This window comes from Odontesthes bonariensis, chromosome 7 (genome assembly GCF_027942865.1).
Source record: "Odontesthes bonariensis isolate fOdoBon6 chromosome 7, fOdoBon6.hap1, whole genome shotgun sequence".
NCBI classification, from domain to species: domain Eukaryota; kingdom Metazoa; phylum Chordata; class Actinopteri; order Atheriniformes; family Atherinopsidae; genus Odontesthes; species Odontesthes bonariensis.
The window spans coordinates 28,895,205-28,912,058 of record NC_134512.1 but is presented as its reverse complement, the minus strand read 5'-3'; the positions used below and the strand labels follow the sequence as shown (position 1 = coordinate 28,912,058).

General features: G+C 40.2%; 1 protein-coding gene across 1 annotated transcript in view; it reads left to right on the top strand.

Annotated features, from left to right (window-relative positions):
* The window catches only part of LOC142384893 (ethanolamine kinase 1), a 38,599-nt gene extending 22,170 nt beyond the window's left edge, over window positions 1–16,429 (top strand). Inside the window, exons 6-8 of the mRNA XM_075471199.1 lie at window positions 434–594; window positions 3,470–3,543; window positions 16,327–16,429. Of these exons, the coding sequence (XP_075327314.1) occupies window positions 434–594; window positions 3,470–3,543; window positions 16,327–16,429 (338 nt within the window). The remainder of the gene's footprint in view (window positions 1–433; window positions 595–3,469; window positions 3,544–16,326) is intronic.
* Window positions 16,430–16,854: the final 425 nt, after the last annotated feature.

The following is a 16,854-nucleotide window of genomic DNA, read 5'->3' as shown; positions in this document are numbered from 1 at the left end:
CTTATAGAGCAATTACCCATTGAACGAACGAGTACTTTTATCTAAAACAATAAAAAGTAAACAGAATGATTTTCCTATGAAATGTTGTATAATAATTTTATTTCTTTAAAGAACTAAAATAATAAATAGTAGACAACCAAAAGTGAACAGCATGAACTAAAAAGTCCAAAGTGAATTAAAAGATTATGTATTATTATCATACATCGGTGTGTTCACACAGTGTCTGTGCTTCTTTGGGGTCATTAGGATGTTTTAATCTTTGCATCTAGATTGCATTTAAAAGTTTGAGTGGAATATAAAAGCTGTGTCTACGCTCAGACCCGATGTGACTCAATGGCAACACTTCAAAACTAACAGTTATTATAGGCATTAAGTTTAATTCCAGCACTGACAGTAGTTCCACTAACATATGTGCACGTGTTTTGGCCTCAAGGTGTGACTGATGTCAACTATAGCCTCTATCCAAGCTGGGAGCTGCAGAGGGACTGGCTGACAGCCTATCTGGAGAGTTACAAGCACGGCACGGGCCGTGAGGTCACGGTTACAGAGGCAGAAGTTACGCAGCTCTACATTCAAGTCTGCAAATTCTCACTCGTGAGTATCTGCTCCCACTGACTTTGTTGAAATGTTGAAATATGTCATTATGTAGTGCCTCAACTCTTTGGAGAGACTTTAAAAAAGTGACAAATCTCTCAACAGTTATTTCCTTTTTTTAAAGTTCTACCCTTCGAGGGACTCAGACGTCTCAATATCATGAAATTAGTGTGTGCATTTCAACAACATCCCTATGTGTGCGGAGCTCTGAAATGGCAGGGTGGCAACACCTCACAATCACATTCTAACAATTTACTTTTCCAGCACCTCCCCCAACGAAAACCAAACCATCCACTGCTGACCCACCACCGCTCAAAGTTTGATGGACTCCATCAGAGTTGATTAGAAACTACCGCAGGGAAAAATGAAAGACGGCAGCCAAGATTATTTTTCTTATGACCACAATTTTCATTCTTTGGTGGCTCAAGTGGTGCTGTGCTATCTGTCTAAAAGTGCTTTCACAGCTCAACACAATACGCAGAATTGTCTAACCAATTTTGGGGTGGTGTGAATGTCTCTTGAAATAGCCCAGAAGTGATGAGGAAGCATATTACTTTTTAGAATAACTTGTGCTTTGGCCAACAAAACAGTGAGGGAGAAAATTAGAAGGGGGTGAGAAGAAATATGGCCTGGAAGGGAGTGAGAGGAGCGATAACATCACGTTGATTGAATTCAGATTTTCTGTGACAAACAGAGGAGGGCTCTTAACTCGGGGGATGTGAGAGAAATTGTTCACTGACTCACAACGGGCCAAGTTTCCAGCTCATTTCGACAAGCCGTGTGTCATGAAGGATACGGAGCCTATTATATGAAAGAAAGAAAAAAAAATCCTCAACAAATAGCTTCATTTTGCTCAGTGAATCTTGCGTTTGGGGCCATTTGGCTATTTTGACATTGGCGTTTATAACAGACTAATTGTTCATTAAGTTAAGCCTCATTTTAAAGAAAAAAATGACCTAAAGGTTTTACTCAGCTTTTCAAAAGTGACATTTTCTGGATACTTGTGGCAACACATTAAAAGCTTTCGGGCTACATGAGCTATGGGGAGCGGTTTTTGGTACTTTTATTTCTGGACGTTTGAATGTAAATACAATTAATAATTCAATGCTAGATCAAGACTATAATAACTGTCAGTAACATTGGCCCCAATGGCTTTTTTTTCTGCAAAAGTTTCACGATGAACAGTTTTGACCTTTTGTTTACACCAGACATAGGTAGCTAAAACACATTAGTAGTGAGGTGTTTTGCTCTTTTTTCTCTTTTTATGCATCAGATTACTTTCCATTTTTATCAATTTTGTATACATTTTATGCCTTGGCGATAATTGTTCTAATTAAACTACACGAAATTCACACTATAGTTAAGTCTTGGTTGTCAATAATACAGAAGATTATTGAAAAAAAGCCTCCAGTGAGGGAAGCTGTGAGGCTTCGACAAAGGGTGGCCAGTTGCCAAAGCACAGGGCCTCCTTCCAGTCTTAATCTCTGGAAACGATGCCAAGACGCAGTGGGATCTTTGCAACTCGTCCTATCCTCCACAGGGATCCCCCACAATGTCGGAGCTGAGGCCTGCGGCTTTGTGATGTCACTCATCCCACACATCTCTCATCTCCGTTTTTCTCAATGGCTCCCTGTCACCAACGGTTTCAGCTCAGTGTTAGATTAATGTTCTCTTAATGGAGCGCAGTTATTAATCATGATGGAAAAGTGCTCAATGTTTTTCCCCCAACTAAAGATAGAGATTAGAGATGAAAATCTGCCAGTGAGAGGGAAAAAAGCCAAGGGAAAAACCGCACATTGCTCTTCAAGTATTTCATTCCACCCTTTATTTGATTATCAAATAAAAATGTGATTATATCACTGGGCCGCAGAACAGAGGCCCGTCTGGATCTTATTAGGACTTGCTATTAGTGGCCTTACCATGAAGATTTACAATAAGGGTGGAGAACAACAGAAATTTATGGAGGCATGGAAGTCCGCAAGCCTAAGTAAGCAAAGCCATTAAGGAGGGAACCATTCAATACAGAGGTTTGTCATTCTGACTGAGCAGTGTGCAACTGGCATGCAGCAGCAGCAGCAGACGTTTTGGGAGCAGTTACAACTCGACAGCTGGAGGTCACAGAATTGTGTTTTTACAGCTCTGCATTATGGTACAAGGAAATGTTACCGGACATGAAAATATAGCCCTTAATTCTGCAATGAAAATATTCATCATAAGAATGATCCACATTTTCACGTCGGGAAATTTTTCAATTCCTCAAGAATGTTGGTTCACCACCTATGCATGCTAATAAGGCTATATATTCAATGAGATGCCTATGGTCTCTGAGTTTTTGCTTGCATTTTGCCATCCTCAAGTGTTCTTGAACAAGACACAGACATTTGACCGCACTGTGGCCACTCTGCATAGGGTCATGAAAAGTGCTTACATTCATTCCTTCATTATTGCAAGCACATTGTATTATGTATATTTAGTAATTAAATGCCTAAATGCTCTATGTAATGTCATTAAGGTACACAGTTTCTTTTTCATTTTCATTTAATTTAATTTTATTATTTATTTGTTCTTTTTTTTTATCATTTTCTCCCATGTTAACAGCCTCTGGCTGCTCTACTTTAATAGTGTGGAACTGAACTCAACCTAATAAATGAGCTAGTCTTTTTGTTACATTAAATAGTGACATGCATAAATCAAACAGTTTCTTTTAAAAGCATTACTGTTTTGTCTATACTCTTCTTTTTGTTTGTATGTTGTATTTTCATTTTGGAATTCACTGATTGCCATAAAAGGCCCAACAGAAACTACGAATTACTAAAACATGTTTTGGAAACAGCAGCACCACTGTAATTATAATTTTTTTTTGCTCCTCCACCAGGCGTCCAACTTCTTCTGGGGTCTTTGGGCCATTCTGCAATCCCGTTACTCCTCTATTGACTTTGACTTTCAGAGGTTTGTATGCGTCTTAAAAGTCTTAAATGCAATAATGTCTTTTTTTAATTGAAAATGACTGAAATATAAAATGTTATCCTTCTGACATTAAGGTCAACAGCTGTTCAGTGAAGGAACACATGAAAAACTACTGTGCTGTGTCCTGTCCTGTGAAAAGACACTTAACATCGTCATATATTACTTAGATACTCATTCATTGACAAATCCACTCAGGCGCATAAGAGTGCAACATATAGACAAGCAGGATCTTTATCAAGGTTGGGTTTTTGGCAGAGAGGGGTTTGTAATAAATAACTGGCTGTGGATTTTCTCTCTTTCTTTCTTTCATTCATTCTTTTTTTTTTCGTGGGCAGGACGAGTACACATCCACTCTTTTTGTCACCTCCCTATGCAGACAGAATATGTCCACGTTGAATTGCTCTGCTTTTCTTCGCTGTTACACCACACATCACAATAAGATGAAAGCCACAGCAAAACAAATGTATTTTATTTTCAAATTCATAACAATCTACATAAAGATTATTTAGTCCAGCAGACATTCCTCACCACCAGCAACCAGACAGTAGAGTTCAGGAGGGCAAATGTTTCCCTCCTCCACTACTTTTTCCTCTTATGTCTCCCTTTTCTTTGTACTCCACACCAGCAACAGTTGTGATCATGATCCTAATCACTATTGACATACGGCACCCTCCCCTCTGTGTGGCTTTCCCTGCTCACTAGCTGGATCAGCAACGGGGCCCCCACCACATTTCGATCTGGACCTCGGAGGAAATGTGATCCAGAGGGGTGCCGAGGCACAGAGGCACTATTGTTTCAGTACCGTCGGCACTGCCTTACATATACATCTAGCATAGACGTCTGCTCCTTAAATCCGCCGGCTGAGGTTGTCCTAAAGTGCATGGAGAGGGTTGGATTACCTTTCTATGACTGGAGGGTTAAATTGAAACGAGCTCCGAGAGCAACAACAACTATGAAGAACCAAGTTTAATCTATGAAAGCAACGCTATTCTTCTAACCTTTGCCCTCCCCAAATACACACTCACACACAAACACATAGACATTTGTGTATTCACCACATTCAGAATTGTTCATTATTCAAACTTTACAAAAAGCAGCTTGGATGGCGAGGGTCAAGTTTCTCTCGCTTTCATCTTATCTGTCATCTGTTTAAATGGCGCAGTCAGTAAAACTCAAGGGTACATTCAATAACAAAGCAGTAAGTAATGAACTGAACTTTTGGTAATTTTGCTACAAACAGTAAGATTTGCTGGATAAAAGCCAGGTCACACCAGCATTTTCATTTGCTAATTGGCAGTAAGCGTGTTAGCTTTTTAAAAGCTCCAACCCTTTTCTGCACCACTGAAGGACATTATTATGAATCCCATACATTCATATCATACCATGTGGATGCTGTACAAAGAACATAGAAAGACGTACTCGGGGCTGACTAGTGCTAGCATTTCAAAACTGGTAGGCTAAGCCTTTTAACTCTCGTAAGCAAAAGGAGTTGGCCAACAAGTCGTGGCCTATGAGTAGGCAAGTGTTTTCGTCAAAGAGAAGATTCTTTATTAAAACAACCTAAAAAACATGGCCAAGTCAAAACTAAGTATCCGTCTGCTACTGCTGCAAAGAGAAAAAAGGTTTTAAACTGTGAGATTAAATCAGACAGTAAAATCCCCATAAAACCAGAACAATAAGCTAAAAGAAACGGTTCAGCAACAGATTCAGGTGATAACAACTTTTTCCAAGCTTTAAGCAAAATGCTCTGCTTGTGAAAAACAAGTTCTTTTGAGGAGAAGATAAGAAGCTAGTGTGTGTGTGTGTGTGTGAGTGTGTAAGCGTTTCCTCCCACTCTTATCCCCCTGTGCCAAATCTCTGCCGACTTCCCAACGAGTGACAGGCGTCGCCCAGGCCTTGTGCTTTAACCAGGGCCAGATGTAGATGTGACAATAGGGAGCCACAAGGGGAATGCAAACCCGCCCTCCCTCTACCGTCCATATTTACTTTTCTTATATGATTTTATTCATGTGTTGAAAGTGTCTGCGAGTCAGCGGTTTAAATTTGTGGACATCCTGGCAAGGCCAGCTGTTGTTTGACAAAGACATTATTATAAGGAAATGAACAAGGAGGAGGCCCACTGTTTGGAATAGCTTGACTTCAAAATTGAGGGAATTGTGCACAAAAGCACATTGTGAAATGGAATACCTGCTTTGGCAGAAGTTCATTTTCCCTGGCTTCAGCTAAATAGGAAAACGTCTCAGTTTCATCTCTGATGATGATAAACTTTAAGCACGCTAGTTTTAGGTGTCGGCCTCAGTAAAAATAGGAATGAATGGGATCGTATGTGAAGCTAGCTTTTCTTATTAATGGGTATACTCATATGTAATTTTACTTATAAAGGGTGTGTGAGTGTGTGTTTGTGTGTAATTGGTAATTAGATCAACAGAACAAAATGCAATAACAGGAGTTGTTTTTCCATTTTTTTTGCACAAGTTGACATTAATCTCGTTTCAGTTTTTTATATCAAGAAACAGAGTGTTCATCAAGAGGTGTTTACAGTTTTACAAAGTGTGATCCGGGGTTAGGGTTTGGTTTATTATGCATTTGCCAAACTGAAATAACAACTGCAGGCATACAGTCAAGTCAAACTTTCTCTTTCACAAGATAGCGACCACAAACATAAAAAAAAAAAACTTAAATCATTGATCTGATTTTAGGAGTTTGACTCTGTATGTGATAAAGTTAGGAAAATGCATCTCTTTGTCTGACGTATTATAACTAAAACACTCACATTGTGGTAAAGGAGTTACGTCAAATGGAATTTGGGTCAGGTACACGTAGACAAACCCACAGAAAGAGCTAGGTTTCATTTTTGGTCTGTCAAGTTAAACACAGACCTAATTAACCACGGCAGATTTGATTGGTTGCCATCAGCACCGAAAGCCTCACTGAAGACAAAATTATGAAGCTGCATACTGGGTTTTTTTGTACACTGCTGTTTGCAATTAATAAAAGAGAGAGTAGTAATAAATGATTTGCAATTTTTCAGTCTGAGCTGAGACATTTTTTCCACATTCACACACTTAGATTTTTTTCTACCTAAGCGGTGAGTGATAGCTCTCTGGAGCCCAATTGTCGTAAAGGAAGGCAGACCTGCAGGGAGAACAAAGTATTGGATCGATTTCGATTTTTCGCTGATCAAGATTCCTTAAACAAAAAAAAGAAAAAGCCTAAAAATCTTCTGGTGGCGATATTCAAGGCTGGCAGAACATAACATTTGTTTCAGCTGCCTTGGAAGATTTTACAAATGCTTAACCTATCTTTAGTGGATCAGTCAGATGAAACTGATTCTGGAGGACTGTTAATTTTGCAAAACGGTGATAAACAGGCTTTGTTTCTGTTCACTCTTGATAAAGGAGGCTTCAGTCTGCTAAGTGAATGAGGGAACTGTCAATCATCCACAGGAGCACACAGCTTCTCCCAAATGAAGTTTGTCCAAAGAAAATGCCTGTCAAACCTTGCCAAACCACAAAGAGTGAATTGAAAAGTGTCTGCTGACCTAACAACAAGGTTTTCTATTCTTTCAAGTGTTTTCCATAGGCAGAGTTTGGCTACAGGTGGCACTGTAGCTCCTTTCTTTATCAACAGTCTGTGGACTTTTTTTTATATCTAAAGGTATTTTTAAAGTGAAGCTACAAGGAAGAAACACTTCCAAGGAAAGCAGACAAGAGGCCAGACTTTGACACAATAATTAGAGCTCTGTGTTATGCTGTGATGCAGGTGGGGAACAGAGTGGTGGAATACCAGAAACTAAAAGCCGCCTGTCTAAATTATCGTTTTTGTCTCACAGAGCAGCAAGAGAGAGAAAACTGATTTGGACTTCAGTGAAAGCACTAATTAAATGACAAACTCAGACTAACAGAGGGCAGAGGAGTGCCCACCTTAAGCTATTAGCAGCATGTATGGTATGAACTGTTGTGAAACACACAATAAGAAAATTGTGTATTAACTTTCAACAGACTTTGTGCAACTCACTTTGTATGGTGGGAGACACTCCTGTAGAGCCAGATTTTTATATTCATAAATGACAAACAAGTATGTCTAGGCTGTGTGAATAGTCTGAAAGCTGTAAATATTTCAAAACCTGGATAGTTTAAAGAGTTCTGCAACAAACCCTTCAAAAAGACTGACCTTTACTGGATATAAATATTGTCATTTATATTGCAATTTTCTGAACTTTTGTATGGACACCTTAAGTCATAGCATACATTTATTTCGTTGTGAAGAATAGTTTTAATTATCCAGTGAAAAAAACGTTTTATTGTATTTTTATTGTTGTGGAGTTATTTTCTGCCAAATAATCCCTGCCAGTACCATACAATTGGAGCCAAAACAGGGTTGGGATATGATAAGATCTTATTGATACTAATACAATTATCTATGTTTCTTATCAATCCAGTTATTTATTAATTCCCTATCGACGCTTTACCCAATTTTGTCTGAGGAAAAGTACACCACACAGGTTTTCAGCATCAACAGAACTGCTTTCTATTTGAAATCCCAAATAGAAAAACTTTGGGCTTATTGTCTTTGTTAACTCTATACAGTTCATTTGAATGAATTACTAAATTGATAAGAATATGGAAAACAACTTAGCAATTTTATATCATTTTAGCTCCCCATTTCTAAAAACTAGCTTTTTAGATATCTGATTTTTCTACCAGACTTTAAAAGATTATGTAGCCTGACCTGCCTGAAATAAGGTTCTTCTTCTTTTGGCAAAGGTTGTATGCCACTCAGAACTAATTTTATAACAAAGGGGTGACACTATTTACTGTCATCACTTATCCCTTTCACTGCCTTTGCATCAATTCTCTTTTTACTATATTTGTTACCATTAGGGTCAATTTTTAAGAAGCACAATCTTTCTTTTCATTGCTATGCTGATGATGTCCAGATCTACCTGCCTGTGAAATCTGGATCCCTTGACTCTGTACAGACACTACTTGATTGTCTAAACGATGTAAAATCCTGGATGTCTGCAAACTTTTTGATTCTTAATGAAAAAAAGACTGAAATCATTATGTTTGGATGCGGTCCAGCAGACTTTCCTGGTGGCTTTCTGGGCCCCCTAACAGTAAATATTCAGCCTACTGTAAAAAATCTTGGGGTAATATTTGACGACAAGCTGAAATTTGATCGCCAGGTTAGCTCGGTTGTGAAAAACAGTTTTTATCATTTGAGGGTTTTATCTAAAGTTAAAGGATATTTGCCACGTAGAGATTTGGAAACTGTAATCCATGCTTTTATTAATACCAGATTGGATTACTGTAACTCTCTCTACTTTGGCCTCGATCAGTCACTGTTGCACCGCCTGCAGCTCGTACAAAACGCAGCGGCCCGCCTCCTCACTGGTAAACGCAAGCGTGACCACATATCCCCGGTCTTAGCTTCGCTGCATTGGCTCCCAGTTGCTTTTAGAATAGATTTAAAAATTTTATTGTTAGTTTTTAAAGCTCTTAATGGCTTAGCCCCTCAATATTTGACAGAGCTCCTTCATATCCACTCCCCCGCCAGATCACTGAGATCCTCAAATCAGCTCCTACTGGTCCCCCCTAAAACAAAACTCAAAACCAAAGGTGACCGAGCCTTTGTGGCAACGGCCCCTCGGCTCTGGAATAACCTTCACTGGCACATTCGATCTTTAGGATCTTTTGAGGCTTTTAAATCCTCCTTAAAAACCCACTTTTTCTCCCTGGCTTTTAATCATATTTAAGTAGACTCTTGGCTGATAACCTTGATTTGTTTTATATCTTTATTTTATTTATTTTAAAGTATTTTATTTGAACTTATTTTACTCTATTTTATTGCACTGTGTTTTAGTATCTTTTGATTTTAACTGCTTGGAACGGTTGCATTATTCACTTTTACCTTTAATGCAGCTTTTATCCTGTACAGCACTTTGGTCAACCTCGGTTGTTTTTTAAATGTGCTCTATAAATAAAGTTTGAGTTGAGTTGAGTTGAAGCTGTCAGCCGCCGAAGAGCTAACATTAAAAACAACATTTAAATAAGAGAAAATTAGAAGTTATTCTTTTCATGTAATTTCCTTAATCAAAAAAATAAAAGAGCCAACCATGTGCTAATAGTATTATAACTCAGGAAATTTATTTATTGTTGCAGATGATTTGTTTGATTGGTAAACAGTAGCACCTCAACTACATCTACATGTTTTGTCCAGCTTTTTACAAGTTTGCTTCTTCCTTATTCCCTCTGCTCACATGTACAGTGTATTATTACAGTCAAATTACACATAAAACTGCACTCATTCTTATATTTTTCTGTTTCTTCTGTCACGCAGCGAAACAGATCTGAAGATGTTACCGAAAAGTGGCCCATTCAGAATACATGTCAACTCGAGATCACTTCAAGGACATTTTAAAATAGCTAATTGGCTCTGATGATATAAATATACAATCACTGTTGCATCATCTGAAAAATACTGCATCCAAATAGGTCAAAGACAATGTCTGCAATGATTTAAACTATATTTACAATTACTAATATGTCAGAGAGAGAAAGTGAGAAGCAAGTTCACAGCCTCTTATAACACACTATAAGCACAACGCTTGCAGAGCAGCTCACAGGCACAGCTACCTTTGTAGGAGCAGCAGGGCAGAGGCAGGGAGAGTTTCTTATGTGAGGCAGATATTTCGCTTCGGCGGGAGTATAAATCGGCAAGTTGGCAAGACTGACGATGTTTGTCTCCTCTTTTTATGCCACAGCATCATAAGTTTTGAATTTGTTTTTCACTTTGTGAGAGAAAGGAATTTGTGGTATGACAGAGTATGAAAAGTGTGACTTGCAATGCAGACCTGAAAGCCCTGTGTGCACTTGTATGACCTTGATGATTTCCAATCAGTGCACATTTTCCAGCACCTGCCAGCATCAATAGAGGAATTGATAAGCTTAGTGGCATATGATTTAGATGCATTGGAAAATTTTATAATCAGTTTTCAGGTGAACTATTGCCCAGTTCCTATGCCTAGGCCCAAATCAACAACATCAGCTGTAATTCAAGAGGTAGAATACTCATCCTTAAAGGCACTGGGATCCATCTCCAAATTCCCCATTTCATATATCGAAATGTCCTTGGCTGGATACTGAAACCCCTTAAGGTTTTCCTCGCTTGTAAGTTGTGTGGATAAAAGCATCAGCTATTGTAATGACCAGTGACCTCGGACTAAAATTACACCCCACACTATCGATCCGAAACAGTATTAGAGAGGAAACCATGTGAGAGGTGGAAGACTTCTTGGACGAAGAACCTCACTCAGTTCCTTAGCAGATGGTAGTTTCTTCAGTGGTATCAGGCGAGTCATTTTGGTGAGTAAGACAGAATGATTATTAGAGATGGACAAACTTGTGATGAAATCCATAGAGAGGTGGGACCAAGAACGATGAGGAATTGGCAGAGGTAGTAGGAGCCCAGCAGGGAGTTGATGTGAAGACTTTGACCTGGGCACAACTGTGGCAGGCAGCAATCTGAGCTGCTTGACGTCCTACCGTAAGGTAGGCCACCAGAAGCGTCCCTGGATTACTGACAACGTCTTGGTGAAACCTTGGTGGCAGAACAGTTTTGAATCGTGGCAAAAGTCCATTACCATGGGAATAAGCTGTTCCGGAAAAAATAGTTGATTGGGAGGGAAATCGTCAGCTGGTGGATGGCTATTATGACTGTTTATCTCCTTCTCCATCCCAGTCAAGTGACCGCTAGCCTGATGTTGAAAGTAAGAATGAAAATTCTCCGAACCGGGTACTGTCCTGTCGCTTTCCATGTTGTGAAGACGAGAGAGGGCGTCGGGCTTGGCCTATAAGCTACATAAAGTTAAACCGTCCTAAAAATAGTGCCCAACTGGCCCACCTGTTGAGGGTTAAAGCTGCAGTCTGCAGGATTTGTTGTTGTCATACGTAAAGTCCTACTTTTTGGCATTTTAAGAGTTTACATGATCTATCAGAACGCTTGAAGTTGAAAACGGTGACCTCCGTAGTCGCAAAATGCAAGAAATGCTTATTTTTTAACCGAAAAATAAAAAGTTATTCAACTTCCTGTCCCGCCCCATCAAAACACATGAGAACTCGTGCACGTAGACGTGCACGCCAGATGCGCTTACACGACTCCTCATTCATCAACTCACCTGTCATTTGCGATCATGGAAGACACAGTAAGTAGACTAGCCCGAAATGAAGTTCAATAGTCCAGATAAATAAGCGTGGGGACGAGCCTACCTTGTATCGCGCGTGCACAATCGGTGATTGACAGGCAGCAGAGCCCAGCTCGTAAACCTGATTGGTTACCTTTTACCGGTCCGGTCTGCAATTTTGTAAACAAACCTGCTGGCTTTGGAGGGACCTAGCGGGACATATAGGGGACCTAGAGAACTCATTTTTTTTTGTATTGGGGTATTTAATGTACTACTTTCAGAATCCCCGGACAGTTCCAGGCATTATGCTTGAAAAAGAGTTGCAGACTGCAGCTTTAAGTCTCTTGGCAGTCTTTAAATACTCCAAGTTCTTGTGGTCTGTCCAAACCAAAAACGGATGTTCAGCCCCCTCAAGCCAATGCCTCAGCTCCTCTAGCACTTACTTGACAGATAATAGTTCTCGATTACCGATGTCATGGTTGCGTTCAGCGTTAGATAAACACAGTGAAAAGAAAGCACAAGGATGTAGTCTGGTATCAGTGAGGCCTCGTTGGGACCCTACATCCGTGTCCGAGGTGTCAACCTCAACGACAAAATGACGGGATGGATCTGATGGGTGAAGGATGGGAGTCGAGGTAAATGATTGCTTGAGTCGTGAAACAAACTGACTTGCCTTGTTGTTCCAGATGAAAGGGACTTTGGGTGATGTAAGGTGATGGAGAGGTGCAGTCACAGACCTGTAGTTGCGGATGAATCTGCGATAGAAGTTGGCAAAACATAGGAACAGTTGGAGCCGTTTGCGGTCCTGGGGCACGTGCCAGTCTCGCACAGCTGACATCTTGGCGGGATCCATCTGAATATTGTTAGATGAAATGATGAAACCCAGGAAAGAAACAGTGGGCTGATTAAATTCACACTTCTCGGCCTCGACAATCAGATGATTTTGGAGCAGACGGAGAAGGACAGACATGACATGAGTTTCATGGGACTTGATGTCTTTAGAGAAGATGAGAAGAACATCTAGATAAACAAACACATACCGGTACTTGTTAATCATGTCACATAATACGTCGTTAACTAGCGATTGGAAAACTGCGGGAGCATTAGTCAAACCAAATTGCGTGATCAGGTAATCACAATGGCCGGTGGGGGTGTTAAACACAGTTTTCCATTCATCTCTTTGTCTTATTCTAACTAGGTAGTAGGCATTTCGAAGGTCAAGCTTGGTGAAGACTTTGGCTCCCAGAAGGGGTTCAAAAGCAGATCAATAACGGTTCTTGATAGTAATGTCATTGAGCCCTCTGTAATCTATGCATGGTCTTATGGTGCTTTTCCACTAGCTCGCTTCGGCTCGGCTCGGCTCGGCGCACAATTGCATGTTTCCACTAGCACGCAGTACCTGCAACCGGGTAGATTTTCCGTATCACCTCAGCCCTGGTTCCAAGCGAGCCAAAGCGTTACTAAAACGTGATGTCAGCCGACTGCCTTCCACTGATTGGCCGATGAGTGTCGTCACTTTTCAATACTGTTTTGTCTGGCGGCCAGGAGTCTTCTCTGGCTCTCTTCTCTTACCTTCTGTGCGACAAAAAGCCACAGGGTGAGCAGCAACACGAGCGCCTCGATGTCCTCCATGCTATCCTCCTCGTATGTTGTTGTTGTTGTTCTGGTCGCACAGCCGTGTTACGACGACCCCGCCCACGTCAAGGAGGCACGAAGTGATACTCGGTTGTAAATGGAAAAACAACCAAACCAAACCAAGCCGTGCCGTGCCGAGCCGTATCGAGCCGTGCCGAGCTAGTGGAAAAGCGCCATTAGTGTGCCATTTCTCTTTCCCACAAAAAATAATCCGGCCCTAGCAGGAGATGAAGAGGGGTGGATAAGACCAGCCTTGAGAGAATCTGAGATGCATTAATCCATGGCCTCTCTTTCAGGAGTGGAGAGAGAAAAAAGCCTGCCTTGGGTGGCGTAGTAGCAGGCAAAAGATCACTGGAGCAATCGTAAGATCTATGTGGGAGAAGAGATGTAGCTTTATGTTTGTTGAAGAACTCTCTTACATCATGATATACAGAGTTGACTTTGGACAGGTCAGAATAGGTCTCTGCAATATCATCAGTTCTCTGAATGTTAGCATTGGCAGTAGAAAGTCTTGATGCAGAACAAGAGAAGTCCCAACTAAGAATCTCACCTGATGCCCAGTTAATTTCTTGGTTGTGTTTGCGAAGCCAGGTTAAGCCAAGAATAACAGGAAGATCGGGGGAACTGATGACCATGAATTCCAGACTCTCGTGATGATTGCCTCCAATTGTGACCTCAGTATGTTCTGTGATAGTGGTGATGGTGTGAAGTACATGACCGTCTATCGCAAAAACTTGGCGTGGTGTTGAGGAGGAGGATTCCAGTCGAGGATTTCGAGGACAGTTGGAAACAACATATGTCTCACCTCCACAATAAAAACAAATGTGATTCTGAAACCTTCTCAGTTGCTCCTGTGGGGTTAATTTGGTTCAAAGTTGTCACGCCCATGGACTTGTTTTTAGTTTCATGCTTTAGGTCACGTTTTTGAGTTTGAATCCATGTTTAGTTTTTCGGTTCATGTCTTAGTTCTCCCTGCACCCTGTTAATTAGTTCACGCACTGCACCTGTTTATTCCCCTCCAGCTGCACCTTGTCCCCAATCACGCTAACTCCCTATTTAAGTTCTCAGTCCTTTTTGTTCCTTGTGAGATTCTTACCCTTACCCATGATACCCCTACCTGACCTGCCTGCCTTGCTTCCCATGTTCCACGTTTTTGCCAAGTTAAGTATTTATATATTTATTTATTCATGCCATGTTTACTTCCTTATTTTGTCAGTTTGGTTTTTTGAATCCGGCTTAGCCGCGCCTTTTGTTGTTACTTTGTTTTTGGAAAATAAATCACCCTTTACCTTTGAAGTCCGCATCCGTGTCCTCCCTTCACCCTCAATCCCAAACCTGACAATAGTGGCCAAGTTGCATGGGTTTCTTCAGGTTGAAAGGGACCAGGTGATGGAGATGTGGTAACAGCTGTTGGTGGAGACCTGACCATTGCAGAAGAGGATTGGTGGACAGAAAACTCGGGCGACCTTTCTCTCCGTGTCTCTCCTGGAGACGGAGGTCAATACGAGTTGCCAGGGACTCCAATTCTTCTTGAGAGGGTCTTGAGAGGATCACGTGTTCCTATCTCAATCATTCACGTATTCAGTTACCCTCCTGCTGCTTGGTTGTATTGATAATAAACCATAAGCTGCCTCTTGTTCTGGTAATATTGGGTCAAAGACACTTACAAGTTAATTAGAAATATATTTGAAAGAATAACAGATCATTGAATCTCTTATCCACTCAGCTGTTCCCCAAATCTTTGCTTTACCGGAAAGGAGTGAGATAACGTATGCAACTATTCACTTGCAAGTGTCACAACTCATTGTTAGATTGTAAGACTATTATTTTGCATAGAACATTAGTGTCACATGACAAGAACCTTTTCCATGAGTACTAGTGTAAAGTTTGTTAACCCTAAACATGTACTTTTAACATCTATACGCAACTATGTACAGAGATTCAAAGACATAATCATGTACTTTAAACTTCTAACCCTAAACATTTGCAGGTGACAATGACGTAGAAAAGTAAGAAATCACAAATAGGAGGGAAATAAAAAAGTGACGGGACAGTGGTAAGTGTTGCAGGACAAGTCTTGAACTAGTAGCAAGAAGACAGGAGGACATTGAAAATTGAAGTATTTTCTGGAGGGGGGTGTCTCCATACATTCTCTCATGAGACTGGGTTGCAACACACCAACCTCCATCAAATAGATAGCAGTGTTTGGACCAACTGTGGCAAGAGTTGCAATGTTGCGGTTCCCAGATCTATATTTCCACTTCTAAAAAACTGAACATGGTGAACAACCCTCAGATGCCTACTTGCCTGAGCACTTATGATCAAAATTTAAGACTATACTGTATGTGATGGTAGGAATACAGCCCACACAAAGACAAAGTATATTTTCACAAGATGGGTTAGTGTGCACAATGAGCTTGAACAGACTATTGGGTAAAATAGAAACAGAGGATTGCACATGAGACAAGCCACTGTCACTGTCCATTTTTAAAACCCGTCTTAAAACCCATTTTTATTCCCTGGCTTTTAACCCAGCATGAGACTCTGTTTCTGTTATTGTTTTTATTGTTTTAATATTGTCATTGTTTATTATTGTTTTTACATTGTTCTAATGTTTTATGCCTTATATTTCGTGTTGTTATTCATGTACAGCACTTTGTTTCAGCCACGGCTTTTTTAAGGGGCTTTATAAATAAAGTTGAGTTGAGTTGATTAATAAAAATAATAGGATTAATAAAATAATCTTTTTAAAAATGTATGTGTACTTGTACTTGTTTATCTACTGTATTTAAAAAGCAGAGGAAAGACTGGAAGGCCAAATTAAAAAAGAGAGGAAAAATGTTTAGAACACGTCAACTTATATGTTCTTCAAAAGTTGCTGGGTTGTTGATGACACTCACCTTTTGTTCTCTGATCTAATTTTCTGTCTTCCTCTCTCTTCCCAGGTATGCCATGGCACGACTCAACTACTATTTTGAGAAGAAAGAGGAATATTTCGGATTGACTATGAGTCAGTTAACCTGCTCTACTTTTGAAGAGAAGCTTTGAACAATGTGAGCCGTGTTTCTGTGTCTCATTGCACGATGCCATTTTAACTTTACTATGCTGTGGAAAAGGAAATTCATGGAATAAGCCTATAAAAGTGCTCCCCGTTGTTTGTTATTTCAGTCTATAGGGAGAGTAAATATGTTTTGCTATCACTGTGATTTTTAGAATATTTGTTTCACCACAGTCAGTATGCTGATAAGCCTGTTTGGCAAATTGAAACTAAGCTCCTGCCAGAAAAGCATTAATTGTTCCCACCCTCAAGCCAAGTCACATAAAGCCACAAAATCTGAGCCTGATCATAAAACCCATAAGAGGGTTATTTGCGGGCTTATTGAGAGTGTACCAAAGTTCTGATGGAAAACAAGATTTTTATTTCAGCTTATTCACTGTACAAAGTTGGATATTATTTGAAACTCTTTGGCTTT